This window comes from Neoarius graeffei, chromosome 22 (genome assembly GCF_027579695.1).
Source record: "Neoarius graeffei isolate fNeoGra1 chromosome 22, fNeoGra1.pri, whole genome shotgun sequence".
In the NCBI taxonomy this organism is placed as follows: Eukaryota; Metazoa; Chordata; class Actinopteri; order Siluriformes; family Ariidae; genus Neoarius; species Neoarius graeffei.
The window spans coordinates 21,265,220-21,283,481 of record NC_083590.1 but is presented as its reverse complement, the minus strand read 5'-3'; the positions used below and the strand labels follow the sequence as shown (position 1 = coordinate 21,283,481).

Sequence of the window (18,262 nt, the reverse complement as noted above, 5' to 3'; positions counted from 1 at the left end):
GCCACACACAGATATGTAATATTGGATCATTTTCCTCAATAAATAAATGAGCAAGTATAATTTTTTTGTCTCATTTGTTTAACTGGGTTCTCTTTATCTACTTTTAGGACTTGTGTGAAAATCTGATGATGTTTTAGGTCATATTTATGCAGAAATATAGAAAATTTCAAAGGGTCCACAAATTTTCAAGCACCACTGTATTTAATTTGAGGGGATTAAAGCAAATAATGTACATGAAATCACTCGCTTCGTGCAGTCAAGCAGACAGGAAGTCTGTGTGCGCATGCGCAGGTTTACCTTCTTCTTGGGTTTTCCAGCAGCTGGCATCCACAGTGTTGCATTACTGCCACCTACAGGTTTACCTTTGACCGTGCACTGACAGTTCCATCATTCTGTCGCTAAACGAACAGCTGATCACACCGAGGTGCTCGCTGACTGCCGATATTTATTAGTTTGGTCCAGCGTTTCCTTTCCTTCGTATGTAACCTAACATCTTCTCACTTTCTGTTACTGTAGTCGGTCTTTCACGTTTCATTCACATCCTCCATTTTTCTCTCCTGTCTCAAATTTGTATCGCACAATGCCTTGTGCGAACGGGGAAAGCCCACCACGTCATGCATGACGTAGTATCTTGAATTGGGTCATGGTGAAGCAGGAAAAAATAGCGGAGAATTTAGGGCCACATGGCCTTAAATTCATTAATTGTTCTATTTTAAAAACTTATAAAATTGGAAGTCTGTGATTCGAATTCAGTAGCTTTCGGTCCACTAAACAAAATTAATTGGGTGTCGGGGAAAATTATTTTTATGACCTACGCTTGAAAAATCTGAAAGGTAGTCTATCTTTAATCATTTGTTTGATTTTTCTTGTGTCAATTTTAAATAATTGACATACCTGTGTTGTGTCCTATCAGTTATTATAGATTATAGTTCTAAACTATATATAAGTATTTCATGTATGTCCTTATTAATGTACTTATTATACATTATTATCAAAGTCTGTACTTTTGGTCCAGGTTCTCCGATGCTTTTTTCTCCTTGAGGTCCATGTTCACCAGGGAAGCCCTGATCCCCCTGGAAAGCAATTAACATTTATCAGTGCAACAGAATGACACATTTATATATGTGATGTGATGTGATGTGATGATGACTTCCCAAAATGACTGAATCACAACGAGACATTTTCAATTTAATAATACATTAAATTCTGCAAAAATATATAATAGACACCCTTATTTCTATATTACATTTCCTGCTTCCTCAAAGAGAACTCAAAAGCAGGTCAGTCATATTTGTAGCACTCGCCTTTGGGCCTACAATACCCACACCAGGAGCTCCTCTAATGCCCGGTGGCCCAACTGGTCCTTGTTCACCCTGTATTTGAAAGAAAAAGTTTCTCTTTAGGAAACCAGAACAGTTACATAGATTTGTAATGCATGATCACTCCTGTTGCTCATGAGTTGTGCACACATTCATGTAGTTCCGAAAAAGGGCTGGATAAAAAGGAAACAAACCAACAAACAAAAAAGATTGCCTTTTCTCCCTGAATCCCAACTCCAGGAAGTCCAATCAATCCTGGTGGTCCTGGAGCTCCAGCATTCCCCTTCAGGATCAACAAAAAGAGAATTTACAATAGAAATGAGAAAATGTCTTTTGGATGTTATGATTGCGCCCTCTTGTGGATAAGGGTGAGTATACAAGAAGTCTGATCACAAACACTTCAAAATATAAAGCTGATGATAATTAGCTATGAATGTTAGCAATAACAATTAACAAATACTGTAATGTTATCATAATGTGATATTTATAGGTTTTGGTAAGCATTATAAAATGAATAATGTAACATATAATTATATATAATATAACTATCAGGGGGTGGCACGGTGGTGTAGTGGTTAGCGCTGTCGCCTCACAGCAAGAAGGTCCGGGTTCGAGCCCCGTGGCCGACGAGGGCCTTTCTGTGCGGAGTTTGCATGTTCTCCCCATGTCCGCGTGGGTTTCCTTCGGGTGCTCCGGTTTCCCCCACAGTCCAAAGACATGCAGGTTAGGTTAACTGGTGACTCTAAATTGACCGTAGGTGTGAATGTGAGTGTGAATGGTTGTCTGTGTCAGCCCTGTGATGACCTGGCGACTTGTCCAGGGTGTACCCCGCCTCTCGCCCGTAGTCAGCTGGGATAGGCTCCAGCTTGCCTGCAGAACAGGATAAAGCAGCTAGAGATAATGAGATGAGATGAGATAACTATCAGGTCAAATACATCAGTGTTTTATTTTCATCTCATCTCATTATCTCTAGCCGTTTTATCCTGCTCTACAGGGTCGCAGGCAAGCTGGAGCCTATCCCAGCTGACTACGGGCGAGAGGCGGGGTACACCCTGGACAAGTCGCCAGGTCATCACAGGGCTGACACACAGACACAGACAACCATTCACACTCACACCTACGGTCAATTTAGAGTCACCAGTTAACCTAACCTGCATGTCTTTGGACTGTGGGGGAAACCGGAGCACCCGGAGGAAACCCACGCGGACATGGGGAGAACATGCAAATTCCGCACAGAAAGGCCCTCGCCGGACCCGGGGCTCGAACCCAGACCTTCTTGCTATGAGGCGACAGCGCTAACCACTACACCACCGTGCCGCCGTGTTTTATTATTTTTTTTTAATTATCCTAATGTCAAATTCAAAGTACAAGAGTTTGATGTTATAATCTACAGCATTTGATCTGATGTTTGTGTCTTTTTAACCCTAAAATTAGGAAAAGCAAAGAAAGAACCTCATGGCAGAACTTGCATGCAGTTAAATTACAAACACAAGCACATAAAATCTGCATAACCAACATCCCCGACTGAAACAAACCCATCTTAAATTAAATTTAACCAATTGAAACTGTAAAATTATCAAAGTTCTCACCTTTTCACCTTTGATGCCGAACCCTGGAGGACCACGAGCACCATTTGGACCCTCAAAGCCTCTGTCCCCCTGAAACCAGAGTCAGATAGATGTGTTTCTAAAACATACATCATGGCCTAATGGTTAGAAAAGCAGTTTTAGGACCATAAGGTTGCTGGTTTGATTCCCTGGACCAGCAGGAATGGCTGAACTGCCCTTGAGTAAGGCATCTATAACCCCCAACTGCTGCTCTGGGTGTGGTTTATGTTGCTCTGGATAAGAGCATCTGCTAAATGCCATTAATGTAATGTTTAATCTTCCTGTAGAGTTCATGGACTAGCAATGGAGAGTTTATAGTAATACACTTGTAGCATTTCTTGTAAAACATATTTGATCTTCATAAAATATGCTTAAAAATAGAATCTGAAACATGATTCCTGGTCAACACTTTACTCTAAAGTATTTACCTTGGGTCCTGATAAACCCCTGCCTGGAAGACCTTGGTTGCCTGGCGGTCCTGGTGGTCCCGGGAATCCCTTTACAATACATGGAAGTCATTAGTGTTAATAACAGGAAGTGATTAAGAGATCTATCTGCAGTTTATTTATTGCAGGTAATTAACCTCTCTCGATGTCAAGTGCCAGTCATAACACACTGATTGTTCTGTTTGATATGAAATGACTTGATTAAATGTTTATCCACTTCAGCACACATACTACAACCCTGATGCCAAAAAAGTTGGAATGCTGTGTAAAATGTAAATGAAAAGCATGTGTTTAAAAAATTCACATGTTACAACAGCATAGCGTCAGAGTAAAAGAGTGCAGGTGCTAAACTGGCCTGCCTGCCTCCCATTAAAAATGTGTAGCACATTATGATGCACAAAAAAAAAAGAATGGGAAAGAATTTCACTTTCAAATCTTCAACAATTAGTGTCCTCAGTTCCCAAACACTTACTGCGTGCTGTTAAAAGAAAAGGTGATGTAAGACAGTGGTAAATATGTCCCTGTTCCAAATTTTTCAGAACATATTGCAGTTGTGAAATGAACCTTTATTAGAGCAAATCCTGGGACATTATTTGTAAAAACATTACAGCCTATCCTTCTTAGAAAGAGTAAAAAATGAAAGTGCTGATGGTGTAACTTACTAGTGGTCCTGGCTCTCCTACCCCAACAGGTCCAGGAGGGCCCGGTCTGCCTTGGTTCCCCTTGTCTCCCTTAAAAAATAATGTGGGATAGTAATACTGGTCTATCTTAATCATGGGGCTATGAAACACAACATTAAAATGCTGGTTGAATTGTTTGCAATTATACCTTTAGACCAGGAAATCCAATCCCCTGATCTCCTGGAGGACCAGAAGCTCCTGTAGGTCCTCGGTCCCCCTGGTGGAAAAACACAACCTTAACAGCCCTGCTTTATGTGTCTGTGCTTCATGATTAATACAACACAACAGTTACTGACTTTAGGCCCAGCAGGACCCACTGGACCATGATCTCCAGGACCACCAATAGGACCCTGAAACACACACACACACACACAACAGAAAAATGAAGACACAACACAAAAAGTCAACTGAACATAATAAAAAAGTTATAATTTTAAAAAGTAAATAACATTAATTTATTGATTCATTGATTTATTTAGTCAATTATTTGCTTATCTATCTATCTCACCCAAGCCATGAAGAAAATTTTGATGTACATATAATATAATATAATATAATATAATATAATATAATATAATATAATATAATATAATATATCATTCAACATGCACACAAATTGATCTATCTCTGTAATTCACCAAGTAACATTTCTATCAAACAATTCTAAAATTTGTAGACTTTTTTATCATTCAGGTATTTATTTCTTGAAACATATTTCGAAAAATTATGTAAATCTTGTATTTATTTTGTAATAATCTCACAAAGAGGAATATTTAATACATTTGGCAAAGATATCATTCTTTGTGTGTGTGAGTATTTTTCATTATTTTTTCAGAAAGTTATCTGTATAAAATTAGTTCAGAAAATTAAAAAAAAAAAACCTTTCTATGTTTATCCAATGGTTTGTCTCAGTAAAGTGTGGACACTAAACACAGGAGCATGAAGAGGAATGAGTGTTCTGTGCATGTGTGTTAATCCCAGTGTATAAATGCTGTCTCCAGACTGGAATAATAACAGGAACAACAGACTTCACACTGGGATTCACTGCGACATTACTGTCGGGATCACGAATAATCCCGGGGTCACATTCCATAAGTGCAGAGACAGGAGAGCTGATTGGGTTTTAGGAACGTGTGTGTGTGTGTGTGTGTGTGTGTGTTCTCACAGCTCAAAATGTACTATATGTTCCAAGTCATAAACCTGCTATATTTGTTTCCAGACATGCGATATTTTATCATCAATGTACACCAGCAGGGCGGCACAGTGGTGTAGTGGTTAGCACTGTCGCCTCACAGCAAGAAGGTTCTGGGTTCGAGCCCAGCAGCCGACAAGGGCCTTTCTGTGCGGAGTTTGCATGTTCTCCCCGTGTCCGCGTGGGTTTCCTCCGGGTGCTCCGGTTTCCCCCACAGTCCAAAGACATGCAGGTTAGGTTAACTGGTGACTCTAAATTGAGCGTAGGTGTGAATGTGAGTGTGAATGGTTGTCTGTGTCTATGTGTCAGCCCTGTGATGACCTGGCGACTTGTCCAGGGTGTACCCCACCTTTCGCCCGTAGTCAGCTGGGATAGGCTCCAGCTTGCTTGCGACCCTGTAGAACAGGATAAAGTGGCTAGAGATAATGAGATGAGATGAGATGGCACAAAGTGGGTAGGTACCAAATTAAGAAGAAGAAGAAGAAGCCTTTATTTGTCACGTGCACAAACACAATGTAATTCCTCCTCCGTATTTAACCCGTCTGAAGCAGTGAATGCACAAGTGAGCAACGAGCACACACACATACCCAGAGCAGTGGGCAGCTATGCTACAGCACCCACAGAGCAGTTGGGGGTTCGGTGCCTCGCTAAAGGGCACTTCAGCCATGATACAGAGGAAGGGGAAAGTGCTGTTCATTCACTCAACTCCCTTCACATTTTTCCTGCTGATCCCAGGAATCAAACTGGTGACCCTTTGGGCCCAAAGCTGCTTCTCTAACCTTTAGGCCAATGAGGCAATGCAATTGAGGTGACTACCAATGGAAGCAAAGGATAATGTTGATTGACCAGTAAATGTACAAGAGGGATACCAAGGCAACCAGAGCCTGGAATCTCCACTAACGGCCAACTATCAGCTACAAAGCAATGGGCGATGAGCGAATGGCTGTTTACGTTGTGTACGCCCCTTCACATTTGAGAGATTATCAATTAAGCTGTTGGTAAAAGTGCCTCATGAATCCTTATGAAACACTTCAGGATGTGGAAAATAATCAGTTTCAAGATATTAAGAGCAACACTATCACTGATCATTTTCCTATAACAGTTGAACCTTATATGAACCTCCTCTGTATAGGATAAGGGTGAGGTGAGGAAATGCTTGTCTCTTGTTACCATACCACTTGGAACAAAACCCCTAAACCTCAAACTACATCAGTTCTTACAAATGCTAAGACTTTTTCATCTTTCCTTTTTTTTTTTTACATTTTTTAACATGATTTTGATCTAAAAGCTTCAAGCATGATGATCACCTGCTCTCCTGGAGGTCCACGAGGTCCCGGTGGCCCATCTGCACCCTGTGGGAAGGAGAAAAGAACAGAAAGTTTAGCAGCTCAGAGCATCGGTGAAAACCAGTGATAGAGAGAATTATTCACAAAACATACCCGATCTCCTTTCGGCCCTTCTGTTCCACACTCTCCTCTCTCACCCTATAACACAGGGCAGAAAGAGAGAGAATATTAGAAGTGTTAAACTCTGTCTCAAGAAAAACAATTTCAATTTTTTTTCTTCAGAGGAGGAGGCCTTGGTATACTCCATCCATCCATCCATCCATCCATCCATCCATCCATCCATCTCATTATCTCTAGCCGCTTTATCCTGTTCTACAGGGTCGCAGGCAAGCTGGAGCCTATCCCAGCTGACTACGGGCGAAAGGTGGGGTACACCCTGGACAAGTCGCCAGGTCATCACAGGGCTGACACATAGACACAGACAACCATTCACACTCACATTCACACCTACGGTCAATTTAGAGTCACCAGTTAACCTAACCTGCATGTCTTTGGACTGTGGGGGAAACCGGAGCACCCGGAGGAAACCCACGTGGACACGGGGAGAACATGCAAACTCCACACAGAAAGGCCCTCGCCGGCCATGGGGCTCGAACCCAGGACCTTCTTGCTGTGAGGCGACAGTGCTAACCACTACACCACCGTGCCGCCCCCATGGTATACTCTTGAAATAAAAAAAAAGCAAAAAAAAAACCCCTTGTGCTATGATTTTTTTAAATAGAAATAAAACCTATTGTACCGGTCATCTCTCTCTCTCTCTCTCTCTCTCTCTCTATCTATCTATATGTCCATAAGTATTTATTCTATCCACATTCACTGGATATGAACAATCGTGTGCTCTGATTGGCTACTTTACCACTAGGATATCAGCTCATATACCATGAGTAGGCGGCATTGTGGTGTAATGTTTAGCGCTGTCGCCTCTCAGCAAGAAGGTCCGGGTTCGAGCCCCGTGGCCGGTGAGGGCCTTTCTGTGTGGAGTTTGCATGTTCTCCCCGTGTCCGCGTGGGTTTCCTCCGGGTGCTCCGGTTTCCCCCACAGTCCAAAGACATGCAGGTTAGGTTAACTGGTGACTCTAAATTGACCGTAGGTGTGAATGTGAGTGTGAATGGTTGTCTGTGTCTATGTGTCAGCCCTGTGATGACCTGGCGACTTGTCCAGGGTGTACCCCGCCTTTCGCCCGTAGTCAGCTGGGATAGGCTCCAGCTTGCCTGTAGAACAGGATAAAGCGGCTAGAGATAATGAGATGAGATACCATGAGTAGAAAAAAACAAAATGGCGGAGCGTGTTGCTGAACCAACCGAGGATGAAATAAAAACTCTACTCGAAAAGAAACCTCCCAAAAAAAAGCAACAAAATATAAAACAAAAGTATTTGATGGGAAGACCGTATCTTTTTTTTATTTTTCAAGAATTATTATTCTCGCATTTTTCACAAATTGCTCCTGTCATTTCACTGGTTTGTTTACATTCTTAGCGGAAATTATTTTGTCGGACGTTTTGTATAAAGTTTTTTTTCATCAAATTTGCAAAAAATAAAAATGCTCTGTTTCTTGAAATCCAGTGAATGTGGATAGAATAAAATGGTTATTCTACTCAATCTCGTCGTACACGACTTATAGCCAACTCGGTGCTACGCGCCTCATTGGCTATCAGCTCATGTACGACTCGATTTCGTGGAATAATTGTTAAATACACTCACCAGCCACCTTAACAGATGACAGGAAGGCAACTGGCGACTCAAATAAGTACACTTTACAACCGTGCTAATCAGAAAAGCATCTCAACACATTGCACTTTGAGGCTGCAACGGTAGAAAACCACACTGGGTTCCACTCCAACAGGAATCTGAAGCTACAGATTCAGGCATGGACTCTGTACTAAACTACCAAACTGGGAAAAATGTCATCTAGTCTGATGAATCTTGATTTCTGCTCCAGTATGCAGGGGAAGTGCAGCATGCAATTGGCATCAACAGCATGAATCCATGGATCCAACCTGCCTTGTGTCAACAGTTCAGGCTGGTACTAGAAGTGTACTGGTGTGGGAAATGATTTCCTGGCACACATTGATCCCCTGAATACCAGTTGAACATCGTTTGAATGCTGCAGCCTGTCTGTGTGATGTAGCTGATCGTATTATACAGTATTGTGTACAGTATATATATTATCTACATTGGATTTTGTTATCAGTTAATGTTTGATGAAACATCTCTCAGAGAAGGTCCGTCCACTTGTAGCACAGCATAAAATGTAGTTTTTTGCTTAAATGTTCTGGCGAATTTTGCTTAATACAAATGATTTTACACATACGGTACTGTGCAAAAGCACATGTAAAGAAATGCTGTAGACTAAAAAATGGCTTAAAAATAATGAAATGAAATGTTTCATTCATAATGCATGAAACAAAGTCAATATTTGGTGTGAGACTGATTATTGACTTTGTTTCAAAAAAAAAAAAAAGTAGTCTGAGGTCCAGTGAGTGCAGTTTTATGCGGAAATTTGAGCTGTAGGTTTTACTGAGCATCTTCCAGAACCAGCCGCAGTTCTTCTGGACACTTCAATCAACCCTTTTAAAGTTTGCTGTTATGGAGGCAGTATCAAATAGCTGATTTTTGAAACAACTGCAAAGTGCATCAACTATTTCTGGAAGTGAACATGCGAAACAACCAAAGCCACATTTCTGTAATAGAAAAAGGTGATAAAAGGACAAACCTTTTCCCCTTTCACTCCTGATCTTCCCTGGAACGAGAGCAACATACAGCATCCTGAGTACAAGAAAACTGCAAAATATTCAAATAATCATGAACAATGATCCCAATGTGGCACCTCACGGCCTTCGATTCCTGGTCGTCCGTTCAAACCAGGTTCCCCCTATAATAACAACAGACATGACGGAAATGTCTCAGCATAATTCTTTAAAATTAAAATGAATATTAATAAATAAATAAAGACAATAGAGCCTAAGATGGGAACTTACTCTGAATCCTTTGAGACCAGGAAGGCCAGGTTTTCCTGGGTTTCCTGGTTTACCCTTAAATACAGAAGGAATGAAAAAAAAATATGCAGTATATCAAAATATTTCAGTAAAAACATCTTAAAAGATGTCTTATTGGTATACTTTTATAGGAAAACAATCAACAACAGGGTGGTGTGAAGCAGCCTGATGCAAAACATTGTAACTTTTACCACCTTAAAGTTCATTATTCTGCAGTGACATAACGTTCACAGTGTTTTATCTCTCTTACACCTCAACAATGTGCGAAGAGTTGTATTTTATATTAATTGAAAAAGAACATCATACTTTTTTTTATCCATTTAGAGATACATAGAGATACAACCCCAATTCCAAAAAAGTTGGGAAGCTGAGTAAACTGTAACTAAAAAACAGAATGCGATAATTTGCAAATCATGGAAACCCTATACACTACCATTCAAAAGTTTGGGGTCACTTTGAAATGTCCTTATTTTTGAAAGAAAAGCACTGTTCTTTTCAATGAAGATCACTTTAAACTAATCAGAAATCCACTCTATACATTGCTAATGTGGCAAATGACTATTCTAGCTGCAAATGTCTGGTTTTTGGTGCAATATCTCCATAGGTGTATACAGTGGTGCTTGAAAGTTTGTGAACCCTTTAGAATTTTCTATATTTCTGCATAAATATGACCTAAAACATCATCGGATTTTCACACAAGTCCTAAAAGCAGAGAAAGAGAACCCAGTTAAACAAATGAGACAGAAATATTATACTTGCTCATTTATTTATTGAAGAAAATGATCCAATATTAAATATCTGTGAGTGGCAAAAGTATGTGAACCTTTGCTTTCAGTATCTGGTGTGACCCCCTTGTGCAGCGATAACTGCAACTAAATGTTTGCGGTAACTGTTGATCAGTCCTGCACACCGGCTTGGAGGAATTTTAGCCCATTCCTCCATACAGAGCAGCTTCAACTCTGGGATGTTGGTGGGTTTCCTCACATGAACTGCTCGCTTCAGGTCCTTCCACAACATTTTGATTGGATTAAAGTCAGGACTTTGACTTGGCCATTCCAAAACATTAAATTTATTCTTCTTTAACCATTCTTTGGTAGAACGACTTGTGTGCTTAGGGCCGTTGTCTTGCTGCATGGCCCACCTTCTCTTGAGATTGAGTTCATGGACAGATGTCCTGATATTTTCCTTTAGAATTCGCTGGTATAATTCAGAATTCATTGTTCCATCAATGATGGCAAGCCATCCTGGCCCAGATGCAGCAAAACAGGCCCAAACCATGATACTACCACCACCATGTTTCACAGATGGGATAAGGTTCTTATGCTGGAATGCAGTATTTTCCTTTCTCCAAACATAACGCTTCTCATTTAAACCAAAAAGTTCTATTTTGTTCTCATCCATCCACAAAACATTTGTCCAATAGCCTTCTGGCTTGTCCACATGATCTTTAGCAGACTGTAGACAAGCAGCAATGTTCTTTTTGGAGAGCAGTGGCTTTCTCCTTGCAGCCCTGCCATGCACACTATTGTTGTTCAGTGTTCTCCTGATGGTGGACTCATGAACATTAACATTAGCCAATGTGAGAGAGGCCTTCAGTTGCTTAGAAGTTACCGTGGGGTCCTTTGTGACCTCGCCGACTATTACACACCTTGCTCTTGGAGTGATCTTTGTTGGTCGCCCACTCCTGGGGAGGGTAACAATGGTCTTGAGTTTCCTCCATTTGTACACAGTCTGTCTGTCTGTGGATTGGTGGAGTCCAAACTCTTTAGAGATGGTTTTGTAATGTTTTCCAGCCTGATGAGCATCACCAACACTTTTTCTGAGGTCCTCAGAAATCTCCTTTGTTCGTGCCATGATACATTTCCACAAACATGTGTTGTGAAGATCAGACTTTGATAGATCCTTGTTCTTTAAATAAAACAGGGTGCCCACTCACACCTGATTGTCATCCCATTGATTGAAAACACCTGACTCTAATTTCACCTTCAAATTAACTGCTAGTCCTAGAGGTTCACATACTTTTGCCACTCACAGATATGTAATATTGGATCATTTTCCTCAATAAATAAATGACCAAGTATAATATTTTTGTCTCATTTGTTTAACTGGGTTCTCTTTATCTACCTTTAGGACTTGTGTGAAAATCTGATGATGTTTTAGGTCATATTTATGCAGAAATATAGAAAATTCTAAAGGGTTCACAAACTTTCAAGCACCACTGTAGAGGCCCATTTCCAGCAACTATCACTCCAGTGTTCTAATGGTACAATGTGTTTGCTCATTGCCTCAGAAGGCTAATGGATGATTAGAAAACCCTTGTACAATCATGTTAGCACAGCTGAAAACAGTTGAGCTCTTTAGAGAAGCTATAAAACTGACCTTCCTTTGAGCAGATGGAGTTTCTGGAGCATCACATTTGTGGGGTCGATTAAATGCTCAAAATGGCCAGAAAAATGTCTTGACTATATTTTCTATTCATTTTACAACTTATGGTGGGAAATAAAAGTGTGACTTTTCATGGAAAACACAAAATTGTCTGGGTGACCCCAAACTTTTGAACGGTAGTGTATTTCATTGAAAATAGTACAAAGACAACATATGAAATGTTGAAACTGAGAAATTTTATTGTTTTTTGAAAAATATAAGCTCATTTTGAATTTGATGTCAGCAACACGTTTCAGAAAATTTGGGACAGGGGCGTGTTTACCACTGTGTTGCATCACCTTTACTTTTAACAACACCCTGTAAACGTTTGGGAACTGAGGAGACCAATTGGTGTACTTTTGAAAGAGAAATCTTGTCCCATTCTTGCCTGATAGACAATTTCAGTTGCTCAGCAGTTCAGGGTCTCCTTTGTCATATTTTGTGTTTCAGAATGCGCCAAATGTTTTAAATGGGAGACAGGTCTGGACTGCAGGCAGGCCAGTTTAGCACCCGGACTCTTTTACTACAGAGCCATGCAGTTTTAATATGTACAGAAAGCAGTTTGGCATTGTCTTGCTGAAGGAAGGAACCCCTCCCCATCTTTACTTCTGAGAGACTCCATCTCTCTGGGATGCTCTTCCATCCATCCATTATCTGTAGCCGCTTATCCTGTCCTACAGGATCGCAGGCAAGCTGGAGCCTATCTCTGGGATGCTTTTTTTATACCCAATCATGTTACTGGCCTGTTGCTAATTAACCAAATTAGTTTTTTAGCATTACACAACTTTTTCAGTCTTTTGTTGCCCCTGTCCCAACTTTTCTGAAACATGTGGCTGACATCAAATTCAAAATGAACATATATTTTTCAAAAAACAATTAAATTTCTCGGTTTCAGCATTTGATATGTTGTCTTTGTACTATTTTCAATGAAATATAGGGTTTCCATGATTTGCAAACCTTCACATTCTGTTTGTATTTATGTTTTACACAGTGTCCCAACTTTTTTTTGGAATTGGGTTTGTAGTAATGTTGTAGAACATCCACAAAACAAATTAGCTTGATCTTTTCAATCTTATCACAACGAGGGCATTAATACAAACCTGTGATTTGCTTTGCAGCAAGAACTTGAGTCAGAGCTACTGCTGAAGAAAATTAATCAACACCTTCTGACCAATCAGAATTGAGAATCCGGTAACACTGTGCTTTAAGTACCTACATGAATTTCGCAAAGCATTACGTCTACCGGAATATAGAATATCGCGTGAACAAAAAATCTGGATTAAAGTTAAGTAATCAGATATGATTCAGGATGAGGCTGCTTGAGATGATGATACGTCGTATGTCTCCTTACCGGGTTTCCTGCAGGACCCCTCTCTCCTTTATCACACACACATGATTTGGGCTGCGGACACTAAAATCAGGAGTAATGAATTAGATAATCAAGCGGGGACTTAGTATATGATCATGGAGAGCACTGATTGTCTATAGGTTTGTACTTACCTCTGTGGTAACAACTGTGTTCTATTAGTAAAAAGAAAAGAAAAAGATGGACAAATTATGGATGAAGAAAAGTGTCTCAATCGGCATGACATATCACAACACTGAACATTGTGAACAAATATTGTTATCATGATATTTGTAAAATAAATGTTATATTGCATAAAGGAATATGTAACTGAACTCCATTAAAAAAATTAAAGCAGTGTAATACATGGCGATATCTGAATGAGGGCTCTAACAAGTTGGGAGAGACAACATGAAACAGTAACACAGATGTTCATCTGGAGCTTTTTATGTTAACATTTAGAAATATAAACTATTTAAACCCAAGAGGACAAACGAGACCGTCAATGACGGCATAGCTCACACCGGCCCCGTCTAGTCCAGAAGGAACGATCTAAAGTGGGCCACCTTGTGCAATAAATGTTGCAAGCTATATATAGAAGTGATATCCACCCTAGGAATACCAACCTATTTACCAGAAAGAATCCAAAACGGCGAGGAATTGACCGAGAAGAAGTGATTTTTGTTGAACTGCTCATTAAGGCTTAATTAGTCCATAACTTCATTAATAATTGGAATGAAGCAAATCTGGGTAGAAGTTCTATGCACCCTAGGTCCCCCTACCTTCATGCCAGAAAGAATCAAAATCTGTGAAGAAGTGAGGGAGAAGAAGCGATTTGTGTGGAAACTGCTCGTTAGGGTTTGATTAATTACTCCACATCTTCATTATTAATTACAATTATGCAGATTTGGGTAGAAGCCATATGCACCCCAGGCAGACCCACCTTCCTGCCAAAAAGAATAAAAATCGGTGAAGAACTGAGAGAGAAGAAGCGATTTTCGTGAAATGTGGATGACGCTGGACGGACGCCGGACAACACATGGCGGCATAAACTCATCACCTGTCAGCCAGATGAGCTAATAACCATGTAATGGATGTTTTACTGATGTGATTTGACAATGTGGCAATGTTGCTTGGTCTAAATGTCTTTCATGAAAAGTCAAGATATTTGTGCTCTACTGATATGACCAAAAGAGTATATCATGATATAATTATGTTTGGACAGTATTTTAAATACTGTACGTGGCCTTGTAACATTTTAAATGAACTAAATTCACTTGTTCACTAACCATCTCTCTGAAAAGCCTCTCATCCAGCTGGGGATCCTCAAGGCTGAAAATGTGCTGCTGTGATGGAGGGCTGGCGATGGACCTCAACTTGATATTGCTCTGTCCGTCTTGCGTCAGGCCAATGACGAACACTCGTATGTTGTTGTTTTTGGCGTCTGTGGCAGCAGCGATGGCATTCGGGCTGCGAGGATGATCCACTCCATCTGTTATCAACAGGATAATACGCACACTGCTGCCTGCCGTCTCCTGAGTAAAGAGCTGCGTGGCGTTTGAGATGGCGTAGGCCAAATATGTGCCCTGACCAATATAGACCATGGATGACACACGACTTTGGAAGACATCCACATCCTGCCAGTCACGGAAGTTGTGTTCCACTGAGACAGTGCTACTGTACTGCAACATGGCCAGACGCAGACGTACGCGCCAGCCGGGAATATGCAGCAGAGACAACCTGGTGCTGAAACGCTGAACGAAGCTGCGCTGCGTCTCAAACAGAAAAGCATTGGCATTCTCAGAGCTGTCCACCAGGAAGGCCACCTCCACCGGACACATCAGGGCTAGAGTGGAAAGAGAAACGGTGAATTAGAAGAAACAGGATTGAGCGTTAAGTGGGTGGCACGGTGGTGCAGTGGTTAGCACTATCACCTCACAGCAAGAAGGTTCTTGGTTTGAGCCCAGTGGCTGGCAGGGGCCTTTCTGTGTGGAGTTTGCATGTTCTCTTTGTGTCTGTGTGGGTTTCCTTAGGGTGCTCCAGTTTCCCCCAAATACATGCAGTTCGGTTAACTGGCTATTCTAAATTGTCCATAAGTGTGAATGGTTGTTTCCCAAGCCCGGAAATGGGAGGGTTGTGGCAAGAAGGGCATCCGATCTAAAACTATTCTCCAACTCATGGATCAATAGGGTCCACATGGCAGTGGTGGTCTTTGTTTTCTATAGTGTTACAGTTTTCCTTCACTGGAACCAAGAAGCCCAAACCTGTTCCAGCATGACAATGAACCCGTCCACATGGCAGTGGTGCCACACACATAAGTGGGACAAGCTGGAAGTGAGTGAGGATTGAGCATTAAAGTAAAAACAAAAATGGATGAGAAAAGGACAGCCTTTAAAATCTTGTAACTAGAATAAACACTAATTGGGCCAAAAGTATGTGAGCGGACCTGACCATCACACCCCTATGTGCTTCTTCTTCAAACTGTTACCAGACAATTGTATTTGATGTCTTTGTTTTCTATAGTGTTACAGTTTTCCTTCACTGGAACCAAGAAGCCCAAACCTGTTCCAGCATGACAATGAACCCGTGCACAAAGCAAGTTCCATGAAAACACAGAGTGGAAGAACTTGAGTGTCCTGCACAGAGCCCTGATTGAACTCTAAACACCTTTAGGATGAACTGGAACTGGAGCCTCCTCAACATCAGTACCTGATCTCACTAAGACTCTTGTATCTGAGTGAACACAAATCCCCACAGCCACACCCCAAAATCTAGTGGAAAGCCTTCCCAGAAGAGAAGAGCGGAGCTTAACAGCAAAGGGGAATAAATCTGGAATGGGATGCTCAACAAGGACATATGTTTGTGATGGTCAGGTGTATTTGATGTCTTTGTATTCTATAGTGTTACAGTTTTCCTTCACTAGAACCAAGAAGCCCAAACCTGTTCCAGCATGACAATGAACCTGTGCACAAAGCAAGTTCCATGAAAACAGAGTGGAAGAACTTGAGCATCCTGCACAGAGCCCTGATTGAACTCTAAACACCTTTAGGATGAACTGGAACTGGAGCCTCCTCAACATCCCAACATCAGTACCTGATCTCACTAAGACTCTTGTATCTGAATGAACACAAATCCCCACAGCCACGCCCCAAAACCTAGTGGAAAGCCTTCTCAGAAGAGAAGAGCGGAGCTTAACAGCAAAGGGGAATAAATCTGGAATGGGATGTTCAACAAGGACATATGTTTGTGATGGTCAGGTGTCCACATATCTTCAGACGTATATGTATTGTATATTATTAATATACCCAGAATGACCATTTTACAAATATTAAGCTCTTTGTGTGATATCACATGATACAAAGCTTGCTGAAAGATTCATTTAATTAACACTGTAGGCACTAATGTTCAACAACAATTCAAAGTCAATTCAACAACAGCGCATTCAATCCTGAGTCGATTCATATCGGTTAGTTCATTTAAAGGCACTGACTGCAAAGTCATCTGAAATTTTCAAACGTTTTGATTGTGCATGGCATTTTCCTATGTCCCGCAACTTAGAACAATATCACGCGGATGAGATGTGATCATTTTGATGTCCTGAGGGTCACTTTTCTCCGTTTTAGGACTGTTTTCCTCCCTCTTGAGGTAAACAGTATGGTCCTACAGAAACAACTGAACGCAAGGAGCTTTAGCTAATTAGCATAGCTATGAAACTGCGTCACACCAAGATGGCGATGCGCGGAAAACATCGTGACTCTGCATCGACCTTTGAGTCGCAGGGATGTAATTTGTGCTTGACATTCGCGAACAGATCCGTGAAACAAAAGACGAATATATATATTGCTTTTGTGTTATCGTTTCTTTCTCGGTTAGATCAAAACATTAGGTGTAGAACTCCATACTCAGACTTACCAATCCAAGACAAGCGCTGCAGATTCTTCGCCAGATTTCACGCCTATTTTATCCTTCAGTCGATTCCAGTGGTCGATCTGCCCCTTCACGAAGATTCTTGGTTTCCATCGCTTTTCTGGCGTGCTTCTGAGCTGATTCACTTTCATATTTTCCTTTTCTTTTCTGCTGGCTTTTAGCTAGCGGGAGAGCGGAGTCCGCCATGTTTGCCCACGCCGACTTGTTTTGGTTAAAAGGAGGTCACACACGCCCCACAATGGTTACATGATATTGTTGCTCACTTGCTTCAGCAATCTCCGGAATCGTAAAATGCGGGACTCATTTTATCTCAGCAAAACGTTTACACAGAGGATACACAGTGTGTGCAGCAGCACAACTCCACAATTTCAACTCAAATCACCACAAAACATCTCGAAACTCCAACAGCAATTGAAATAGATTTCTGCCCAGAATTCAACTTTGCAGTCAGCACCTTTAATAATATAGCTTTTAATTTATACTGCAAATCATAATTTATTGTTATAAAGGCTACTTTCATGCTATGAAAGTGTTTTTAAAGTGTCAGCATTGAAAGATTGACACGATGCTGTTTAATATAATTTAAATAGCTTGATGTACTGTATATATACATTAATATTCATAAAAATCTCTGACCTTTTGCTTCATTTTGGACCACAAGATTGTTTACTTTCTGTCTGCTCCTCCGTCGGCTCAGACCTCTACTGGACAAAATCAGCAGCAGGACACACAGCACCACGCCACACTGCATCCTGCCCGCTCACACACACCGGCAACCTACAGAGCAAACATCATTCATTCATTCATTCATTCATTCATCTACAGTATCTGCCTTTTCCTCCCAAGCAAGATATACTTTTGCTTGCCCTTACTTTCCATTCCAAAGTTATTTAAGTTACAGTGATAATTATAGCCTCGCAATCCTATATCTATATACACTACCGTTCAAAAGTTTGGGGTCACTTTGAAATGTCCTTATT

General features: G+C 40.9%; 1 protein-coding gene across 1 annotated transcript in view; it reads right to left on the bottom strand.

Annotated features, from left to right (window-relative positions):
• col28a1a (collagen, type XXVIII, alpha 1a) overlaps window positions 1–18,033 on the bottom strand; it is a 46,193-nt gene extending 28,160 nt beyond the window's left edge. The window contains exons 1-16 of the mRNA XM_060903933.1: window positions 17,919–18,033; window positions 14,633–15,201; window positions 13,362–13,421; window positions 9,569–9,622; window positions 9,418–9,462; window positions 9,304–9,330; window positions 6,684–6,728; window positions 6,552–6,596; window positions 4,349–4,402; window positions 4,201–4,269; window positions 4,035–4,103; window positions 3,355–3,423; window positions 2,909–2,977; window positions 1,534–1,602; window positions 1,305–1,373; window positions 1,005–1,073 (exon numbers count right to left, since the gene is read on the bottom strand). Of these exons, the coding sequence (XP_060759916.1) occupies window positions 1,005–1,073; window positions 1,305–1,373; window positions 1,534–1,602; window positions 2,909–2,977; window positions 3,355–3,423; window positions 4,035–4,103; window positions 4,201–4,269; window positions 4,349–4,402; window positions 6,552–6,596; window positions 6,684–6,728; window positions 9,304–9,330; window positions 9,418–9,462; window positions 9,569–9,622; window positions 13,362–13,421; window positions 14,633–15,201; window positions 17,919–18,033 (1,497 nt within the window). The remainder of the gene's footprint in view (window positions 1–1,004; window positions 1,074–1,304; window positions 1,374–1,533; window positions 1,603–2,908; window positions 2,978–3,354; window positions 3,424–4,034; window positions 4,104–4,200; window positions 4,270–4,348; window positions 4,403–6,551; window positions 6,597–6,683; window positions 6,729–9,303; window positions 9,331–9,417; window positions 9,463–9,568; window positions 9,623–13,361; window positions 13,422–14,632; window positions 15,202–17,918) is intronic.
• Window positions 18,034–18,262: the final 229 nt, after the last annotated feature.